Below are 22542 nucleotides of genomic sequence, written 5' to 3'. Positions count from 1 at the left end.
TGTGGGGATTAAACTTGATAGTTAAAGATTCATGGGACAATGGTTAAAGAACTTGGAGAATTAATTAGTCCTTGTTCACAGAAAGTGAGAAAGACAACCCTTAATCTCCCCTGTGAAAACCAAAATACTCACAGACAGACCATGCTCAGAGGAAAGAATGGACTGTGTAAAATACACCTGCTGAAGGGAACTAACTAGGGGCATTCTGTTCGTCTATGCTGGTTATAGGTTGAAAAATAAAAAAGATTAGTCTTTGTAGCAGCAGGTCTGATCTCATGGGTTTAGAGTTCAAATTTTAATAACTCACCCACTGGAAAAATACCCAGCCAATCCATTTAAGGACTTCTGAGCTGGTAGGGCTGGTAGGGCTGGTAGGGCCTGTCATTCACAGAATAAAAATTCTCTTTGGAGGAAATCATCTTCAACCTAAGATACTCCAAATTCACAAATATTAAGCAAAATACATGTGAGTGTACACACACACACACACACACACACACATTCCAGACACTTAAGAAGACAAGTCACCAGAGCAAGAGTCAATAGGAATAAATAAATTTAATCCCTAAGAGCTATAGATATTGAGGTTCCCAAAATAGAATGCATAGTGATAATGTATAAAACATTTAAAGAAATGAAAGATGGAACTGAAAGTAAGTGAACAGGGAACATGAGAACATCAGAAAAGACTAATCAAATTTGGGGGAAAATCATTGAAATTTAAAAGTCAGTAGGGGCCTCCCTGATGGTGCAGGGGTTAAAGTCTCAGCACTATGAAGCTATTGCCAACCACTGAGGCATGAACTTGATCCCCAGCCAGGCAGCTACCCACATGGTGCTGCAGACTCTTCTGTCTCGCCCGCTGCTCCCCTCAGAAGTGTATTTCAGTAGATCTGCCTGTTCTGCTCCCCACTCTGTCTCTGGTGAATCCTTTCACTCCCTGCATCTCTGGCCCACACCCCAGTTCTTCTATGCATAAGTAAATAAATATAAATCTTTAAAAAAGAAATTTAAAAGACAATAGATGAATCAAATGGATTGTAGGACTAAAGAAAAATTTGTAAATAGGAAGAGAGGTCTAGAGAAATAAGAATATAATTTATATAAGGACATGGAGATGGAAAAATATAAAAGAAAGGTTAAAAGACATGGACACATGACTAAAAGTCAAACATGCTTCTGCTCAGCATTCCAGATGGCACAGGGGGTGGGGGCAGAAATAGTCAACATAATAATAGCAGAGTTTTCCAGAATTGATATAAATCCATAGGAACAGGAAGCAGTATATAACAAATAGAAGTTAAAAAAATACCTTACTGAGAACATGTAAAATATCCATGATAGAGAAATATATTTAAATAGCTATAAAGAAAAGACAGATCACCTACAAAAGAACAACAAACTGATATCAAACTCCCCCTGCCATATCTCAGCATTATTAAAGTATAATGTATGCACAATAAGATTCGCCTATTTTAATTTAGAGATTGATGAATTTAGACAATTGTATATAGTCATATAATCATCATCACAATTAAATATAGATTATTTCTGTCATCCCTGAAATTTCTCATGTCTCTTTGTAGTCACTGCCTTCCACCAACTCTAGGTCATCTGATTTGCTTTTTTGTGGTATAGTTTTGCCTATTCTAAAATGTCATATAACTTTATGTAAATATGTACACAAGATTCATACAATATATAGTCTTTTGTGTGAGTAGCAGACTTCTTAAGAGCAGCAATGGAATCCAGAGATAGTGAAACACTGTTGTCAAATTACTAACTGATAACTTGTCAACTGAGAATTTGCATTCAGCAAAGCTTATTTTTGAGAATGATGGCTAGGTTCTAGTTCTGGTGAAGATGTGGTAAAAACACTCTGCCTTTTTCTCTCCTTGTAACTGAAAACCTTGATCACAATGCATGGAGTGGCTAATTGAGGATTCAAAAAGGGAAAACGGTAGCAGGCAGGTTGAAGAAGGAAGAGAAGACCTGAAATATAAAATCTCAGCTGTAAGTTTCCTGAACTGGCCTCCTAGCCTCACTGCAAATCTCCCAGCCTGGATTCAAAGGCATTGTGAATTTTGGAATCCCTGTGACCTATGGCTAGGAAATAATTTTTTTAAAAAGATTTATTTATTTATGCATAGAAGAGCTGGGGTGCAGGCCAGAGATGCAGGGGGTGAGAGGATTCACCAGAGACAGAGTGGGGAACAGAACAGGCAGACCTACTGAAATACACTGCTGAGAGGAGCAGTGGATGAGGCAGGAGAGGTCTGCTGTGCCATGTGGGTTTCTCTCTGGCCAACCAGGGAATAAAACTCATGCTGCAGAGGCTGCGGACTGCTTCAAAGTGTGGTGCTTAACCCCTTGCGCCACCAGTGAGGCCCAATTCTTTTTTTTTTTTTTAAGGTTTATTTATTTATGTATACAAGAACTGGGGTACAGGCCAAAGGTGTGGGGGGTGAGAAGATTCATCAGAGACAGAGCAGGGAGCAGAACAGGTAGATTGACTGAAATACATTGCTGAGGGGAGCAGTGGGCAAGACAGGAGAGGTCTGCTGTGCCATGTGGGTCAGCTCCCTGGGAGGGGATCGAACTCATGCTGCAGTGGCTGCCATAGCTTCATAGGGTGCATCTTAACCCCTTGCACCATCAGGGAGGCCCAGGAAATAATTCTTTATAGTGGCATCAAGAGTATAGTTCCTAAAAGAAAATATTGATAAATCAGACTATCACAATTTTAAAATGGCTTTGTTAAAGATATTGAGAGACTACAAAGACAAGCTATAGACAAAAAGTATTGCAAATCACATATCCAGTCAAAGACATGTATATATAAATATAAATGTTTCTCAATAACCAACCATAAAACAACACAATTAGAAAACAGGCAAGATTTGAATATATAAGTCAGTAAAGAAGATACATAGACGGCAGATAAGCACATGAAAAGTTGTTCAACATCGTTAACCATAGCAAAATTCAGGTTAAACCACAATAAGATATAGCACTACACACCAATTAGAATGGCTCCATGTTTTTTTAAAAAACACATGACAATAAATGCTTGTGAAGTTACTGAGCAACTGATATGAACATATGTTTCTACTAAGACTGCAAAAGAGTAAGCCACTTTGGAAAATAGTTTGGCAGCTTCATCTAAACATGCTTATCTTTATGACCCAGCTATTATATTTATAGGAATTTACTCTGGACAAATGAACAAACCTAAGTATTGATTCCTGGCCCACCAAAGCTGTAAACAATCTAAAAATCCTTTGGTGGGTAACAAACTGTGGGATGCCCCTTCTGCTCAGCACCATAGTCATGAATGTACTACTGATGCACACAGCAAGTGGTTAAATCTCAAAGGCATTATAGTGAGCGAAGGAAACCAGTATGAAAAGGTTACATACTATGAGATTACATTTACATGATTTTCTGGAAAGGCTAAGCTATACAGACAGACAACAGATGATTAGTTCTGGGGATATGGGAAATGGGCAGAGGGTTTGATTATCAAAGGTCCTATGAGGAAATTTTGGGGGTAAGAGACCTATTCTGTGTCCTCATTGAAGATGGTGTTTACATGAATGTATATGTATTAAAATGCATAGACTACACACACACACTTTAAATTTATAGTATGTAAATTTCAAAATAAAAAAAACTGATGACTAAATATAGAAATTTTCAGGAAACAAAGGCTGAATGAATTTACCCTCAACAAACACCCACTAAAACAAAAATGTAAAGACTGTCCTTTGATCCTAAAGAAAGAGCTGAGATGGAACAAGAAAGTGGCAAAGAAAATATGTGAGTACAGAATTTGGATTTAAACAGCACAAAAGATTGGGATAAATCTAAAAATTTTGTCTAGATAAAACAGTATGTAATTTGTGAGATTAAAGAGCTAAAATACCGAACAAAAATAGCACATAAGCGAATGTAGGGATGAGTCTACAGACCTCGTATTTGAAAGATAGGCTAAAATATTGATTAACTTTAAATATTGATTAACTTTAAATTTAATACCTATGATAAAATATCTAATATGTATATAGTTTCCAGGTCAATATAGGTAGAAATAGAGGAAAACAGAAAGACTTGTAAATGGCAAGAAAGGTGGAGGAAGGGCTGGGGAAGGATGGAGGAAAAGGCACAATATAAAATGGTGGGAAAATGGACTAGCCTTGTAAATTAAAGACAGATTTTTGTCATGTTGGTTTTTTAAAAAGTCTCGCTGAAGGCGGTTGAGCACAGCGCTGTGAAACTGTCTGCAGCCTCTGCAGTGCCAGTTTGATCCCCGCCGGCCTCGGAGCAGCCCACATAGCAAGCAGACCTCTCCTGTCTCACCCGCTGCTCCCCTCAGCAGTGTATTTTGTCAGTCTGCCTGTTCTGTTCCCCGCTCTGTCTCTGGTGAATCCTCTCACCCTCCCGCGCATCCGGCCTGTACCCCGGCTCTTGTATAAATAAAATAAATCTTTAAAAAAAATGTAAAAAGACTTGCTGAATCTGTTATAAGTCCATCCTTCCCCTCTCCCCAAGTGTGCAGGCACAAAAACATATCTTTTTGGTAAGCCAGGCAAATTCTACCCCTCCCTTAAAAAAAAAGAGCTTTGTTAACTAGTATCTAATAAATGAGTTAATTAGTTAGATTTAACAGTTTTTAAAATACAGAACTTTGTTAAGAACAAAGGGAATCATTACTATTGATAAAAGATTTAGCTCACCAAGAAGATATGACAGTTTAAACTTGTATGTACTACACCTAATTAAATAACCTCAGAAACGTATAAAGCAAAAGGAATCATTAGTTGGCATTGATAAATGTCCATCATTATAGTGCAGCATTTCAGTGTACCTCTCTTAAGCAATGTATGAGGAAGCATCAAAAAAATTGATAAGGAGATCTTTGAATAACACAATTAACAAGCTTGATAAGGAGGACATCCATGGAACCTCACATCCGCAGCAATTGAAAGAAATTTTCTTGTATTATTTCTCATGATATATGTAAACATCATTAAAAATTGACCAGACAGTGGACCATTGAAGTAAGTCTCCAACACCAAAGAATATTTATCTTTTATACTACATTCTTTAACCACAGTGCATTTTAGACATCAATAAAAAGTTCAATTAAAACCTTTTATACACTTGAAATTTCTAATGAACCCATTTCTAAAGAATTCATATTTTATGGTCAAAGAAATCATATAAGAAAAAAGTATTTAGTGGGGCCTCTCTGGTGGCACAAGGAGTTAAGCACCACACTATGAAGCAATCCACAGCCTCTGCAGCACAAGTTCGATCCCTGGGTGGCTAGGGAGCAACCCACATGGTGACGCAGACCTCTCCTGTCTTGCCCGCGCTCCCCTCAGCAGTGTATTTCAGTCATTCTGCCTGTTCTGTTCCCCACTCTGTCTCTGGTGAGTCCTCTCACCCCCCGCATCTCTGGCCTGTACCCCAGCTCTTGTATGCATAAATAAATCTTTTTTTAAAAAGTATTTAGAACTTGATAATTATGAAAAAATAAGTATTAAACTGGGTTCAGCTAAAGCAGACCTTATAGGAAAAAGTGAATGAAAATTTTGAAGGAAATTTGAAGGTATATTTGAACTAGGACATGAGAAGACAGTTACAATGGTAAGACCAAGTGCTAACCAAGCCTGCTGCTGGCTCCATGACTGAATCTGTGATGTCCCTAACATAACCAAGAGCAGGAACTCCAACACCTCACCAGCATGAGAACTACTCCCAAACTGGGGCCTGGCAGGTCAGAAGAGACAATCGTAGAATTATATACCTGGAGAAATGAGGGCAGATGGATTGGAAGGGATATGAGGACAGGTGAGGATTAAACAAAGAGCTTTCCATTCACAATGCGCGTACGAACTGCAATTCTACCACATGAAAAAGACAGCAAAATAACCTAACCTAGGGAATCATTAAATAATGCACTTAAGTAAGAAGAAAATCTAAGGAGAAAAGCCTGGAATATGAAAAGTTACCAGGGGCCTCCCTCGTGGCGCAAGGGATTAAGTACAGCACTCTGAAGCTATCCGCAGCCTGTGCAACACGGGTTCGATCCCCAGCCAGCCAGGGAGCAACTCACATGGCAGCAGACCTCTCCTGACTCACCCGCTGCTCCCCTCAGCAGTGTATCTCAGTACATCTGCCTGTTCTGCTCCCCACTCTGTCTCTGGTGAATCCTCTCACCCCCCGTACCTTTGGCCTGTACCCCAATTCTTGTATGCATAAATAAATTCTAAAAAATAAGAAAGTAACCAGTAACATCAAATGATTTTCAAGATTAAGGCTACTCTTCTTTCATTAAACAGAAAGTCCCTATTCCCTTTTCCCTCAGCCCTGACTAACCGCCATTCTTTTGGTCTCTGGTTTTGACTGCTCTGGCTGTACTGTACATGGGACTATACATTTGTCTTTTCGTGACCGGCTTATTTCACTTAGCATAATATATTCGTGGTTCATCCATGTTTAACATGTGTTAGAATTTCCTTTTAAATGCTAGATAATATACCCTTGTAAGTTATTTACATCACCCTCTCAGAATTAGCCTCTCTCCTCACTCCTTAATACAAGCTACCTCCTGACTACAAATAGCTGGTAGCCATAACTTGTTCAGTTGCCAAGTACAAAGCACAGAGTCAACTTATCAATTCCAAGTCTAGATTCTGTCTCAGCACATAAGAATCAGAATTGATACTGTAAGAATACCAAAGATAACCTCACACGCATTATGCATTTTGTTTATTCATTCATCTATGCATGGACACTTGGGTTGCTTCCACCTTTTGGTTATTGTGAATAATGCTGCTATGAACACCGATCTACAAATATCTCTTTGAGACCCTATTTTTAGTTCTTTTGGGTGTATGCCTAGAAATGGAATTGCTGGGTTGTATGGTAATTCTATTAATTTTTTTAGGAACCGCCATATGTTTTTCTATTCCTACCAGTCATACATAAGGGTTCTGATTACTCACATTCCCACCACTCCTTGTGTATTTTCTGTTTGTTTTATAGTAGCCATCCTAATGCGTGTGAGCTTTTCTTTGGTATTCTTACAGTATCAATTCTGATTCTTACATGCTGAGACAGAATCTAGACTTGGAATTGATAAGTTGACTCTGTGCTTTGTACTTGGCAACTAAACAAGTTATGGCTACCAGCTGTTTGTAGTCAGGAGGTAGCTTGTATTAAAGAGTGAGGAGGAAGGCGTATCTGAGAGGGTGATGTAAATAACTTATTCTTTACTTATAAAAAAAAAACAACAGCACACAAAAAAAGGCGTATCTGAGAGGGTGATGTAAATAACTTATTCTTTACTTATAAAAAAAAAAACAACAGCACAAAAAAGTGGGGAAAGAAATATCCTTTCTCCTGTGATCCATTCGCATGAAACCAGATGAAGAGTTCTCACCACGCAGATTGTCAGCATTCAGTAGTTGTCTTTATCACATTTGGTCTGCCAGCATTTTGCGGGGGGGGGGGAATTATTCCACAGGTTTTAGTGCTTCAAACTGAACACATATTTTATTACTTCCTGTAGGAATGTTTTCCTACTTAATAAGGAAATAGTAAGTGGGATCCAAACCCTGTGTAAATAGTAATGTGTCCTTGATCCTCATGCAACCGGCTAATTGCTCTTAGTGTTATGTTCTGCAACATCAGAGGTCTTAGCTGAGGAGCTAGAAAGAATGGCAGAGAGGACAGTCCAGCTTACACTTATCATCTTTTAGCTGTGCCCACCCCAGAATTTCCAAAAGGGACACCTGAGTGAGTTTTGGACGCGATAACACCTGATTAGCTAGATGTAGTTTATTAATTAGCACAGCTTTCTCTTAGTCTTTAATTTCTTGTTATCCCCAGTGTTTTCTGATTTGCTACCAGGGTAGCACATTGTCTTTTCTTATACCCGTTTACTCTCTCCTCATCAGCCATCACTTCTTTTTACCTACCCCCAAAGTTAGATCACCTCTGAGCTGTCTATTCTTTATAGAGAGATCACTGCACTTAGGCTTCTTCTCAAGCTGGCTGGAGGGGAATAACCCCCTCAGAGGTGTGGGCTGCAGCGTGATTGGATTACTTAGCTTTACTTTGTGATGTGAAAGCAAGGAACCTATAGAAAATGTGTAGGAAAATATTTGGCTCCTATCACAGAAAAATTGTACAAATTATGCAACTCCTAAAGAAAGTGAAATAGGACATCGTTTACAGGATATTTAATACGAGATTTAACACAATGATTTTTAAAGCTGAAAGATATGTTATTTGAAAGATGGAATTTAAAAGGTGTATCTCCAAAGACAAGTTAACTTTCTCCTTGTGTTTTAGTTATTTATCTTTCAGAAGCCTAGAGCTTCATTGCAATTCAACATTGTGCACCAACTTGATCTGGGGTGAGTGTCAGGGAATTGTTTTTTAAAGTGATTTTCAAAATGAAAGCAAACATTTCATTGTCTGAGTTACCCCACCCTTTAAAAACCCACTCCGCATTTCTGTCTGACGGCTTGTGTGCTGCACTGGCCCTCCTCAAGCCAACCAGCTCCAAGCGGAACATTCTGTTGCTCTTTCAGCATAAGCAGGTCTATTGTGATATTTATCTGAATTCAAACAAGGCTAATTAAAAGAGCTGCTGACAGTTGTTGTGATCTGACTTTGACTGCAGCTTGATGGTCATTATGGGTAAATAATGAACCAGGTCTGCAAATGTAGCAGCTGCCAACTTGGGATAGAAGAACGGCTATTGCTTCCAATTTAAGGATCTATCGACCGCTTCCTTTCTCCCTGCAGATCTTCTGCAGAAAACTAATGTTTTCTGCTCCCACGTATTGTGGTTTCAGCTGTTTCAGATACAACCTATAATTTCCTTCTTTAATATTTAACTTAGGACATTATTAGCTTTCAGAGTTAACTTTCCTATTTTGAAGAAGTTTGGTTTTGTCCTTGGGTATACTGTAACCAGCTGTAGTTTGTTTATATGTGTTTAATTTGTATTATGCAGGAAACAGCTAGTATGGAGGAGCAAGGTATAACTTTATGAAGATATTTCAAAATTCTATGCAAGTTGTATTTTGTTTGAAGAGATAGATGTATGTTCCTTGTTTTGTTTTCTTAACGATAGATACTCCTGCCAAACCTCAGTTTCGGGGTTTGTTCACATCAATGACTTATGAAATATTTTGATGCAAAGCTCTATTTATCAAGTCAGAGGAACTACAGTGACTTTCATTAAAATGCAATACTGAATATATTGTTGCTCCATCATGAGCTTTTCCTTCTCCTATTAGCTAGCAGAAACAGGTGATTAAAGGTAAGAAAAAAGCCACATTGTGTTCACAGATTAATATACTTCCCTGCAGATTTCCCACATTTATGAAATACAGCTTCTGGATTTAAAAGCCACATTCTGGAATTTAACACCAGCCAGTACTTAACGACACATCCCTAGCATTTGTTCAAATGCCATGGACAAGGCTATCTGCATTATGTAAAGTCTGAGGATACAGTGGTGCTTTGTGCATAACACAGCAGAGCTTCGAGATCTTGCTGGGAGGAAATGATCCCAAACATGCCCCTGAAAGACAAGTCTTACTTTGAAAAATAATGATGAAAAATTGCTTATTTCTCCATGTATTTGTGTCTGTGTTTATTTCAGGAAAAACTAACTAAACTTTGTTTATCTGATTCCAGAATAGTGCTGTGAATGTTTTTGCTTTTCTGTTTCCAGCTTGGATAATGCCAGAAATAGTGTTAACAAGGGGTTATGTTATGCTGGCTTATGTTAAACCAGATCACCTCCTAACATGTGCAGAGCCATTCATCTGTGTCACCAAAACCCAAGAGAACATCTGACATGGACTCTGAAACAGAAACAGTGATCACTTACAAATCAAACATGGCACGCTCTAAACTGATTGTGCACGGCAATCTCTTCTAGAAAGGACAACTAATTGAACATGATAAAGTGTAAAGTTAATTAACACCCTTAAATTTGTTGATTACTTTCACGGGATTATATTGTTCGTTGAGTAGCAGCTTTCTGTCCCAGCTGTCGCCTTTTTCAGCGAATGTCGCTGGTAAACAATAGAGACACCATAACAAGTCGTAAATGGTCCCTGTGACAGCAGCCCCTTGTGAGGCTGCATCTGTAGAAAATGATTAGAACAATTGCATTTTAAAGACGGCTCACATTGCAGCCGAAGTCCCATTGGTCCTCTTCTTGATCTCTTTTGATGGCAGACTGGTTAAAACATTTAAGTTCTTTTGAGTAAATTGGGTAAATTAAGTGATTTACTACATTTTGCTATATATCAATGAGAGTGCTTCAGTGGCAAGATTTTTACAGTATTAAAGACAAATATAATTTGATGGTACTTTTTGAAAGTACAATCTCGTCCCTCTGTGAATTGGAATGATTCTTTCTAGTAGCCATAGAATTGAAAATGATCTTTTTTGTGACTCGTGAGGGTTATTTTAAGTTGTTAACATGGATCATAGTTTTTCTATCGTAACGATTTGTTCTGCTTTTTAGTAAGTTAAAATTTTTAATCTGAGTTTGTTGCTAAAAGTAGGCGAAGATTTTGACTTGAGATTTACCTGCTAAACTTTTTTTATAACACTTGTGTGATAACTTTGCAAAATATTTTCCACTGTATTCTTTAAGTGTCAAAGTAGGTGTGGCAAGTGTTTTCGTCATCATTTCAGATGGAGAAACCAAGACTGAGAGATGTTATAACTTTTTCAAATGGTATGACCTCGAACTGGGACTTTATTCCAGGTCCCTTAAATCACATGGTCTTCATTTTTCAACACTTAATAATAATGTCTCCATGAATGTGCATTTACGTTCTGCATGTTTATGAAGCAATAAGTGAAAATGCCATTACCACATGTGTAGAATCGTAGCCCTTCAAAGCGAGTTTTTTTTTGATAAGCTGGAAAACATTGGCTTACTTCGTCTTAATTAGTATTCTTGGTCATTTTATTAACCATTGATTTCTTCTCTGTCTACCTCCTAAAAAAAGACAATGAACATTTATCAGACATGCTATATATATGTAGGTGTTAAGATTCAAACAGCTTGTGCTCATAAGACACCCAGGAAAATTGATTAGAGTGTTATAAGTGCTTTGTTAGAGATAGCACCGGCAATGTTATAAGAATAGAGAAAGGGAGTCATGGCCATGGAGTGCTTCTCAGAGCTGACATGAGCGGAGTCTTGAAAGAAAAAGTATGATTTAGCCAGGCAAAGAAGGAAGGGAAGAGAATTGCATATGAGACAACAGGCTAGGAAAAAATGGATGCATGGAAGTGGCATAGCATGGCAGTTTTTGTTGCAAGGACTCGATGAGAAAACCAGGGAAGTGGTTAGTGTTCACTGAGGAGAGAAGTAAAACTTTAAAAAACCAGAAACCATGTAAAAAGGAGAAAAAAGAAGCTCATTCCCTACAACTCAAGATGAAAGGGAAGATAATGATATAGTTCTCCCTTTTGCTGAACATGAAAATACAAGTACTTCAGAAAGAATAACTTTTACTGATTAGAAAAAAAACAGGAGGAACAGTGAGACTATAGAAAAATGGCTAGTGATAGCAATGATGTCTTCTTCAACTGCTGCTCATGTTGATGCATAATTTGAGATGTATACCTATTTTAAAGGCACTGACATTAACTTTTCTTCTTGTGAACTTTGTATGATGTATGTCTACTCATCTATAGCATGCACCTGTCTCGTGTTATTTATAACTGTTTATTTGCCTCACTTCTCCATCTGCCTGCACACACACACACACACACACACCACTAGATTTCAAACTCCTTGAGGACAGGGACTGGTATTTTCTGTTTTTCTTGTTCCCAGTACTGATAATCACTGAAAATTGAAGCTCAAATTGTCAATTTTTTTTTATGTCAACTACAAGTAGGAGTGGAAGGAAGGTGGGAGAGAGTGTAGGAAATAGAGGCATCACATTCATTTTTGTAAAAGTGGTGGGGGGGGGAGACCAAACAGACAGATTAAGGCTGATCTAAAGACTAGATAGATTTAAAGTGCTTCTCCCCTAGGAAGTTGATTGAAATTCAAATTGGCAGAGAAATGGTTGGTGTCTGGCTCTTTAAAGCAGGGTAATAAGCCACCTATTTTGAATGGTTTGGACATTTGCCTTTTCATTTGATTTTACACATTCGATTTTTCTGATTCTAGGGTAATGGGGAGAAACATGTACAGATATCACAGGAAAGTGTTAAAGAAAGCATTAATGGCACCATAGTCCTTAGGCCTGTTAATTTAAATGAATGTAGCTACATGAGAATATTAATTTTCTTTTTTTTTAAGATTTCTTTATTTCTTTATACAAGCACTGGGTACAGTCAGAAGTGCGGGAGGGTGAGAGAATCCACCAGAGCCAGAGCGGGGAACAGAACAGGCAGAAGGACTGAAGTACACTGCTGAGGGGAGCAGTGGGCGGCAGGAGAGGTCTGTGCGCCATGTGGGATCCTCACCTGGAAGCCGGGGATTGAACCGGTGCTGCAGAGGCTGCGGGTAGCCTCGCAGCCCAGCGCTCAACCACTGCGCCACCAGGGAGGCCCGAGAATATTAATTTTCTAACTCATATCAACTGGGAACATTTGATATATCACTTGTATAAGATGAAATGGTTCTGTTTTCTGTATTGCAGTGATAAATTTGAGAAAGCACATGTCTATGAACCTGAAAACCCCAAATTACCATGGAATTTCAAAAGCTTAGAACTAACTCAGTGATTATCTTGTCTAACCTTTTCACTTTATTGATGGAAAAACTTAGGGCAAGGCGCATTTAATGACTTGCTGGAATGACAGACACTTTGCAACCCTTGGTGTCTTGTGTGTGCCTCCACGAGAGCCGTTATCATGTGATACTGCCGTCCAGTCTTTCATCTTCTGTTCTTCCCTCCCTTGCTGCCTTCTCTCTCTTTAAACAAGTTCGTATTTACTAAGCATATCTTATGTGCCAGTTACTGTACATATGAGTGAGCAAGCCAAAACATCACTGCCCTCCCAGAGAATGATGGGCTGTCATTTTAGAATGCTAGATCATCAGGGATGGCTTCTCGGAAGAGGTGACTTTTGAGAAGAAACCTGAATGAAGCAAAGGAAATAAATCATGACTATCTAGAGGAAGAACATTCCAGGCAAAAGAAACAGCAAGCTTAAGATTTAGACTTGGGAACATACTTGACCTGTTACAGAAACAGCCAGGAGGCCAGGGTGACTGGAAAGCAATAAGCAGTGAAGAGAATATGACAAGAGAGAAGGGGAGCCAAGGGGCTCATCTTATAAGACTTTCTAGGACTTTGGATTTTATAAGGAGAGTGATGGGAAGCTTTTTGAGGCTTGAGAATTGGAAAGAAACAGGAACTAGTTTTCTGTTTGAAAAGAATCCTATTTGCTGTAAGGAGAATAGACTAGGGAGGCAAGATCAGAAGGGAGATCAAGTAGTAGGCTATTGCAATAATCCAGGCAAGAAAGGGTGATGGTGGGCCTCCCCTGGTGGCGCAGCAGTTGAACGCTGGGCTGCGAAGCCACCCGCAGCCTCTGCAGTGCCGCCGATTCAATCCCCGGCATCCAGTGAGGATCCCACATGGTGTGACAGACCGCTCCTGCAGTGCCCGCTGCTCCCCTCAGCAGTGTATTTCGTCAGCCTGCCTGTTCTGTTCCCTGCTCTGGCTCTGGTGAATTCTCTCACGTTCCCGTGCTTCTGACTATACCCAGTGCTTGTATAAATAAATAAATAAATCTTTTTTATTTTAAAAAAAAAAAAGGGTGATGGCTCAGTCCAAGCTGGTAGTCATGGATAAAGAAGAGAAGTGACTGGATCACAAGTATATAACTTCTTTTTTTTTTTTATAAAGTCTTTTCTTTTATAGAGGCATATTTTATTTATTTATTTGTTTGTTTGTTTGTTTTGTTTATACATGCACTAGGTACAGTCAGAAGCGCGGGAGGGTGAGAGAATTCACCAGAGCCAGAGCGGGGAGCAGAGCACGCAGAAGGACCGAAGCACACTGCTGAGGGGAGCAGCAGGCGGCAGGAAAGGTCTGCACGCCATGTGGGACCCTCCTCCGGTGGCTGGTGAGCAGCCAGGGATCGAACCGGCACCGCAGAGGCCACCCAGCGCTCAACCGCTGCACCACCGGGGAGGCCCACAAGTATATAACTTCTTAAGATCAGGGACAAATGTTACTCATCCACCATCCCAGGATTTAGTTCTTAGTTGGTTAATTGTTTGAGTGAATAAAACCAAACAAATGCAGCATTCCTGTCTCTTTGTCACATACTATGTGGCCATTGAAAGGTTTTTAAAAATGTCTTCAGTATAAGCTTAGCATCACTGGCTATAGACCACTTTAGTGCTCCTTAACCCTGAGCCGGCATACTCCCATAGTTTACAGATTCAGCTCAAGCCAGCTAATATGTATCCAGAGAGGCTAAAATCATCCTAAAGAAGACAATGGCTTAGATAAACAATAAGAAAGGACTTTAGGCCTTTATGTAGGTAAAGATTTAAACTCCCATTCTGCAAACTCAAGTTATATAGTAGTAAGGCTTTACATTTAAATAGCATTTTATGTTTTACAGTATATGTTCATATATTTACAATCACTCCATAATACTCTCCCCATTTTAGGTAGAGGAGTTAAAAAAAGTTAAGTAACTTATTTACAAAATAGCCAGCAGGTTGCACATCACCTAAACCAGGTATTCTATCTCTAGATCTTTTAGTCTTTCTACCATGCTCTTAAGTTTATTTACCAAACAACTAACCACTGAATGTGTTATGCACCGTAGTAGATAGTGGGAATGCTGACATGAACAGTAGCCCAGTGCTGACCTTATAAGAACTTAGAGTGTAATGGAGGAATCATATAAGAAAATAAAAGATATTAATAAGGTATGGTAAATACTGTAGTAGGATTAAGCACAGGATTAACTTTGGTTGTATATATAACCAAATTATATATATAATTGCTAAAATATAAAGTAAAATAAATATTCTACTAATATTCTAGCATTTGCCTGAGTGTGTAATCCATATTTCGCTAGTTTGGAAGGTGGAATTCAACTGGCTTTTGAATTCAAATGGCATGCAGTGTATTAAATTAATTTATTATTGATAGATATCAAAATCTGTATGATGGGCCTCCCCTGGTGGCACAGCGGTTGAGTGCTGGGCTGTGAAGCCCGCAGCCTCTGCAGCGCTGGTTTGATCCCCTGCCTCCAGCAAGGGTCCCACATGGCGCACAGACCTCTCCTACCCCTGCTGCTCCCCTCAGCAGTGTATTTCATCCGTCTGCCTGTTCTGTTCCCCACTCTGGTTCCGGTGAATTCTCACACCCTCCCGTGCTTCTGACTGTACCCAGTGCTTGTATAAATAAATAAATCAATAGATAAAATCTTTAAAAAAAAAAATCTGTGTGATATAAAGTCCCTAAGATGTCTTCCACAGATTTAGAGTTCCAGCTTTCTAATGTTATTTCCTAAACTTGAACTGATTACATTTTTTTTTTTGTGAGAACTTAGTTCATAATTTTACCTTAATGGGAACTAGACTTGAGAGTGTCATTCAATTAGAGGAATACCTATGGAAAGTTAAGTCCCAAGGAATTTCAGAATTTTAGAGTTGCCTAGTTTAGCCTGACTCTTACATTGAAATTTGGGTTATGAGGGCCTCCCTGGTGGCGCAAGGGGTTAAGACGCAACCTATGAAGCTTTCCACAGCCATTGCAGCATGAGTTCGATCCCCGCCAGAGAGCTACCCACATGGTGCAGCAGACCTCTCCTGACTTGACTGCTGCTCCCCTCAGCAGTGTATTTCCATTGATCTGCCTGTTCTGTTCTCCCACTCTATCTGGTGAATCCTCTCACTCCCCACAACTCTGGCCTATACCCCAGTTCTTGTATGCATAAATAAATAAATCTTTTTAAAAAAGAAATTTGGGTTATGATAAAGTTGGAAATTATACCACAACACTCAGATGAGAAAGAGTGGAAATACCATAGGCCTCTGAATTAAAAGATGTTTTTTCTTTCTATTGTGGACTTCTCTTGCTTTAGTAACTTATTTCTTCTTTTTGAAATATGTGTTTGAACAAGTGAGAAAGTATACCTGTCAAAAGATTAACCAGCTGAAAACCATTGTCAGCATTAATTTTCCTTTAATAAATGACTTTCTGAAGCTATTTAGCAATGTGTAATCTAGACAGAAAGCTATTGACCTATGATGGATAGTGCTGGATTTGTTTGTAAGCTTTGACTTAAATCGTCTACTTAATTCTCTAGGTCAGATGAACAAGATTAGGAATAAGGGTGGTTGTGTGGTCTGAATAAAAATGGCTGTACAAATTGAGCAAAATCATTGTAAAACATTAATGATCTACCATCTTGGTATAGTAAATTAGGGACTAGCAACATGATAGTCACTTAAACTTCAAAGTTACCAGAATATTCAAATGACACAGGTTGGCTAATTAAAAGCATATGTTATAATTGGGATTTTGTACATTACCAATTCCAACATGTGTCTGAAAATGTTGTGAAATAATGTAATTTAGCCATATGTGTGAGCATCTTACGCTTTTCTAACATGTGGGCATTCCTTCTCCGAAGATTGTTTAACTAACATAATGCTGACTTTTCTTTTAATAATTAGTTAAAAATAGCATGTACAGTGCCTCCCTGGTGTCATAAGGGGTTAAGACACAGCCTGTGAAGCTAACTGCAGCCACTGCAGGACAAGTTCGATCCCCGGCCGGGGAGGTACCCACATGGTGCAGCAGACCTCTCCTGACTTTCCCGCTGCTCCCCTCAGCAGTGTATTTCAGTCAATCTGCCTGTCTGCTCCCCACTCCGTCTCTGGTGAATCCTCTCACCTGTTCCCCCACACCTCTGGCCTATACCCCAGTTCTTGTATGCATAGATAAATAAATCTTTAAAAAAAATAGCATGTACAGTAAAATAGAAAGGCCACTTGACTTGGCAATGGTAAAATGTTCACAATTTGAATGAAAAGTGGAGAATGACCTCTTTACTTGGGCTTTTTAGGTGTAAAAACTGAGTATTTCATGAATAAATTAAATTCAAAAGTAGACCATTACATGCAACTGTCTATTCTCACAACCAGATTTGCTATATAGTTCAAACAGTTAGTTTCTTTATTCCTAGCTGTACTCTAAAATAAGGTGTAAAGACAAAAATTGCACTAATTCTTGGGCCTCCCTGGTGGCGCAGCGGTTGAGCGCTGGGTTGCGAAGCTGCCCGCAGCCTCTGCAGCGCCAGTTCGATTCCCGGCTGCTCCCCGGCCACCAGAGGAGGGTCCCACATGGCGCGCAGACCTCTCCTGCCGCCCGCTGCTCCCCTCAGCAGTGTACCTCGGTCCTTCTGCCTGCTCTGCTCCCCGCTCTGGCTCTGGTGAATTCTCTCACCCTCCTGCGCTTCTGACTGTACCCAGTGCTTGTATAAATAAATAAATAAATCTTTAAAAAAAAAAAAATTGCACTAATTCCACATACTTTCCTGGTTTTGATCAATAAAGCCTAACTTTAAAATTATGAATTAAGGTTTCTTTAATAATAAAAACAGTAATAATGCTCAGTTTTAATTTTATAGTTACTAAATTTCTAGATGAACAAAATCTAGCCCCCCCCCCTTTTTTTGGGCCAGGCTGGGCCATGTTTTCTGTTTTAAAGTAGACGTTGTTTCTCCAACCATTTTAATCAGTGAACATGTAAAAAAAAAATTGTTAATAACTGCTAAGGAGTAGCCAGACTAAGCCAAACGAAAATGTTTCTTCTGCTTCTATCACTGGGAGTGAATTGCCCCAAAAGTATATAGCAGAGAAGAAAAAGAAAAATCAAATATTATTGGTAAGTGTACATCAGAATAACCATTCTAATTTAGTTTTTACCTTACAAAAGAATCTTGCCCTCTGAAATGCTTACTAGTTTATGAAAGAAAGAGCCAGATCTTTGTGTAGATCCTCTAGGCAGTAATGGAGAGTGAGCAAGGAACACCCTCTGGCCGCTCCTTGCTGTAACTGAATAGTTTTCTTAGGAGCATAGTAGATGCACTGGAATAATAAAATTCACACTTCAAATTCTCATATCTGTCATGTCATGATTGTCCCAGACTATTGAAAATTGAGAATAAGAGTTTGACTGTCTGTCCCTTTTGGTTTATGATCATCCTGCCTGCTATTTTATTATTAAAGTATTTCGGGAGAGATTTAGAGTATCTTAGACATGGTTTCATTTGGTTTGGGAGGGTAGTCTCTGATTTTACTGTTTGCTTAAGCACTTGAAGAAATGTGTCCTGCTTCTATCCCTTTACCCCCAAATCATTCAGGTGTGGGAGCTGCTCGGTCTGGGAACCTCACATTTATGGTGGGAGGAGTGGAAGAAGAATTTGCTGCTGCCAAAGAATTGCTTGCGTGCATGGGCTCCAATGTGGTGTATTGTGGAGCTGTTGGGACTGGGCAGGTAACATTTTTACATTATTGACCTTGACTTGATGTAAATGGATAAATGTTCATTTCTCTTTCCTGGCCACATTCGTACTCTTTCTTTCACCGTTCAATGTATGAATTCTTTTTTGCTCAGATTTTCTTAAATTAATTTGCAATAAATTAGTTTTCCATCTTTCTTTTAGGATTGAGCAGACATCAGCCATACGTTTATTTTAAAAAAATATTGAAAGTTTCATCTTTCAGATTTTGACATATCATCTCTTCACCACTGAAATCATCCTTACAACTGTTTCTGTTTGAAGTGCCGAGTTGCTGAGCTGGTGTCCTCCAGCTAATTTTGTAGTTACTTACTATGGCACTATTTACAGTGTTAGACTATGCACTTAAATCTTTTTCTTGAAAACCAAATAATTTTCATTTAGAAATATGTTAAATCACTTCTCTAGCCAGACAGAGGTGTAGGACAATGCTGAACTTTGAAATCAAACTAGTTGCTCCCCTCCCTCACCCAACACACAGTCACATTCACTCACTTCTCTTAATGCCTGTTCCTAGTCACTGGCCCCTCTAGACCTTATTCAAAACTTTGGTATTATCTTACATCTATTATCTCCAGTCCCTTGTCCAATCAGTCTCTAGTTTCAATTGATTTTTGCTTCAGTGGCCCTCATTGTTGACCATCTTGTCTATTCCACACATTACCTGGCCCAGTCTTTCCTCTTGTTTTCTCAACTCGTTTACCACTCAGAGGGCCTAATAGGTCTCTGTATGCCAGGTTTACCACTCTGCCCAACACTGTATCCAAAACACCTTGTGTGATAACAGTACTTTCCCATTCAGAAACTTGGAATATAACCCTATTTCTCACTATGTCAAATTTAGCTCTCTACCCTACCTATCATAGCACTTGCTTTCTCAGGATTCCTTAAAACATGCACATGGTCGATTTTCTTAGTGTTTTCAGGAATATCCCATGCTGTTCCGTATTTAATCTCTCTTAAATATTTACCATTTCCGATTCCACTTCCTCTCTGCCTGACCCTTTGTTTCTATGAACAAAGTCATATATCTCATACAGCTTGCATACAATTTGCCACTTAATTTTTTTTATTTATTGCCTTTTCATTCAATGTGTTACTGTCTTCTCTACAAAGTATGCCGTTTCCCTTAAAGAGTAGTTCTGCCATGTAGATGTGTGTTCCCTATTACCAAGCTTACAGGAGATGAGTCACCACTTTGGGGTTCTTTCCTGCTAGAAGAGACCCCCAATGTGGTATGGAATAGCATGTTAGACTGAGAGGGAGGCATGTAACCCCACACTCTTTTCTCTGCTTGAGAGAATCAGCAGTTGAGTGCTCTTATTTTTAAGAAATTTCCAAGAAGAGTGTGGAGTTAAGTGAAAAAGAAGTTCGAATGAGTTATATATAGTTTGAAAATAAAGATATTTAATGTGCACTTAATTTATTTTCAGGCAGCAAAGATCTGCAACAACATGTTGTTAGCGATTAGCATGATTGGAACTGCTGAAGCTATGAATCTTGGAATCAGGTTTGTTGAATTTTCATATATCGACAGTTTTTACAAGCTTTACTACTTGATGTCCTGATGATGTTGAAAAAAAAATTGTTCATGAGAGATAAATGTATTGGTCTAGGACCATTTTGGAAGTACTTCATTATTGAACTTTAATAGACTTTTGCTTATTTGACGACCAATAGGACCCTGGAGAGCAAGAATACTCTTTGCCTAGCTATAAAATGGATTGTGTTGTGTATTTGAAGCTGCATTATCCTTTTTAAGTAGAAACTCTGTTTCTTCTATTATGTTGAAATGCAAGGAACATCTTCACTGTAAAATTTAAACATACATTCGCAGAGTAGGGCAAATCTGTATAAAACACTGGTTTAAGTGTTAAATAGCAAAAATCTAACTGAGTTAATTTTAAAGATCTAATTGGTTTTATTAGTAAATTCACGAATCAGGTAGCATCCCTCCTAGCATGTAGATGGGCACTGTAAGAAATTGTATAAAATGGAAGGTTTTTATAGCCAGAAAGAGGGCTTCGAAAGAAAAGAAGGATTACTGTAGGCAGAGCCACCTTCCTTCAGGGGAAGGGCTAGGTGGGGTCTTATCCTGCAGGTTACCTCCCTTACTATACTGACTCCATTTGGGTCCTGTTTATTTTTTGTTTTTTAAACAAGTGCATAGTAATGAATTCAAGAGTTATGCTACCATGTGACTGCTTTCTATCTATTTTCAAGATAGTTCCCCAAATCTGCACTGACAGGGCTCTTGGTTGTTTATTCTCAGGTTAAACTGGATGGTATTCTTAAAACTGCTGCTCATTTGCATAATCTTTCATTTTAACTTGCCTGTGATTTTGTTACTTTCCATTAAAATATAACTTCCCATTAAAACAAGATGGCATTTATTCTTGGCGTAAAGTGATTGAAGAATTCTGTTTTTCCTGTGATGATCATCCTTTAGAAAGTTTAAGGTTAATGTCTTAATTTTAACCTTTAATCTTTTAGGTTAGGAATGCTGTTAATGATTAATTACCTAATTAATTTTTTGAAAGTTTTGTATTTCATGAATATAATAAATATATATTTCTTACTTTATAAAATGCTTAATGAGCAAGTTGCTTCTTTCAGGTGTTTTCTTAACAGTTCCCAAAACTGCTTTCCAAATATCACAAGTCAGAGTACTGTTTCATATCACAGCTTTTGATAAAAGCAATAAAGAGAGCCAAAGTACTTGATATTTTTTAAAACACAGTAATGGATTCAATTTCCTCTTAATTACCATATCAAGATGCTGTTGTTTTATTGAATTACCCTTGTCTCAGATGTTAAACTATCTTGACCTATTAAGTTGTCATGTTGTAATTGAGATAAAAGAGGAATTTGCTTTGTATCAGCGCTAATTGGTTTATCAATATCCTGTACCATTTACATTTTAAAATTAAATGTCTGTAAGATAGTAAGGCATATCTGTACAAAGCCTTAGAAAAACTGGTAGTAAGAATATAGGAAGCTGGTCAGTATTGTGTCTGTATGGTAGCCAGTTTTAAGTAGTAAGTCATTTATAACTGATATACTGGTTACTAGTAAACTTGTTTTCTTGTCCTATAAATTAATTTCATGGAAGAGGAAATTTCTGGAACAAAATGATTAGTGTTAACAAAAGGATTAGAACATTAGTATGCACGTACATCTTTACAATTTTACCTTCATTTTTTTTTTCTGGCTACCAATAAATATATAGTAAAAAAGTAAAAGCCTACATGAGCTTAGATTATATTACACTTAAATTTCCCTTTTTACCTTTGCCAATTTATTTTATATTCAGCTGCTTATTTTGAGCATCTCTGGGTCAAAAATTTCCTTAGGCATGCTGATGTATCCTCTGGCACTCCTAAAATAATTCCTAAAAACTTTTATTAAATAAACATTTGCCATTCTAAAATGAAACTTTGGTAAATGTTTGTGGAAGTCTAACCTCAAGCATCAACTAATAAAGAATAAGCTGAAAATCAGTTGACTCAAATGAATTAAATAAAATGTGTATAATTAATTGTAGACATCGGCTACTAGAAAGGATTTGTTATCAAAGAGAAAATTAAAACTGATAAAATTCCAAATAGAAATGTTAAGGGCAGACGCATAAATAGATTTTCCCATATTCTTGGTCTTTGCCTGCTAAGACTAAATACAGTATTTAGAAATGTGAAACTTTAAAATATTTCATTTTCCAAAACTCTATGTATATTAGTTATTCATATATATACACATATGATATTTACATACATATATAAACACCTGAATACAAAGCAGGAACTCACTAGTTTTACTTAACTGTTTCAATGATTTATAAGTGTCTGTACTAATGAATCACTTATTTTCCTAACATTAGGGTTTTTGTCAGTTTATCTTACAAAGACTTTCAGTAATTTGAAAGTCCTAAAAATGATTGCTTCTTGCTATTGTCTTTTCTCCATGGTTTAC

General features: G+C 38.1%; 1 protein-coding gene across 1 annotated transcript in view; it reads left to right on the top strand.

The window, feature by feature from the left end:
- Positions 1 to 22542, top strand: part of HIBADH (3-hydroxyisobutyrate dehydrogenase) — a gene marked incomplete at both ends in the record, with an annotated part of 100156 nt that overhangs the window by 66299 nt on the left and 11315 nt on the right. Inside the window, 2 exons of the mRNA XM_084229794.1 lie at positions 18415 to 18548; positions 20007 to 20083. Of these exons, the coding sequence (XP_084085920.1) occupies positions 18415 to 18548; positions 20007 to 20083 (211 nt within the window). The remainder of the gene's footprint in view (positions 1 to 18414; positions 18549 to 20006; positions 20084 to 22542) is intronic.

Source organism: Talpa europaea, assembly GCF_964194135.1.
Source record: "Talpa europaea genome assembly, chromosome: 3".
NCBI classification, from domain to species: domain Eukaryota; kingdom Metazoa; phylum Chordata; class Mammalia; order Eulipotyphla; family Talpidae; genus Talpa; species Talpa europaea.
This window is presented reverse-complemented; position numbering and strand designations above follow the sequence as displayed.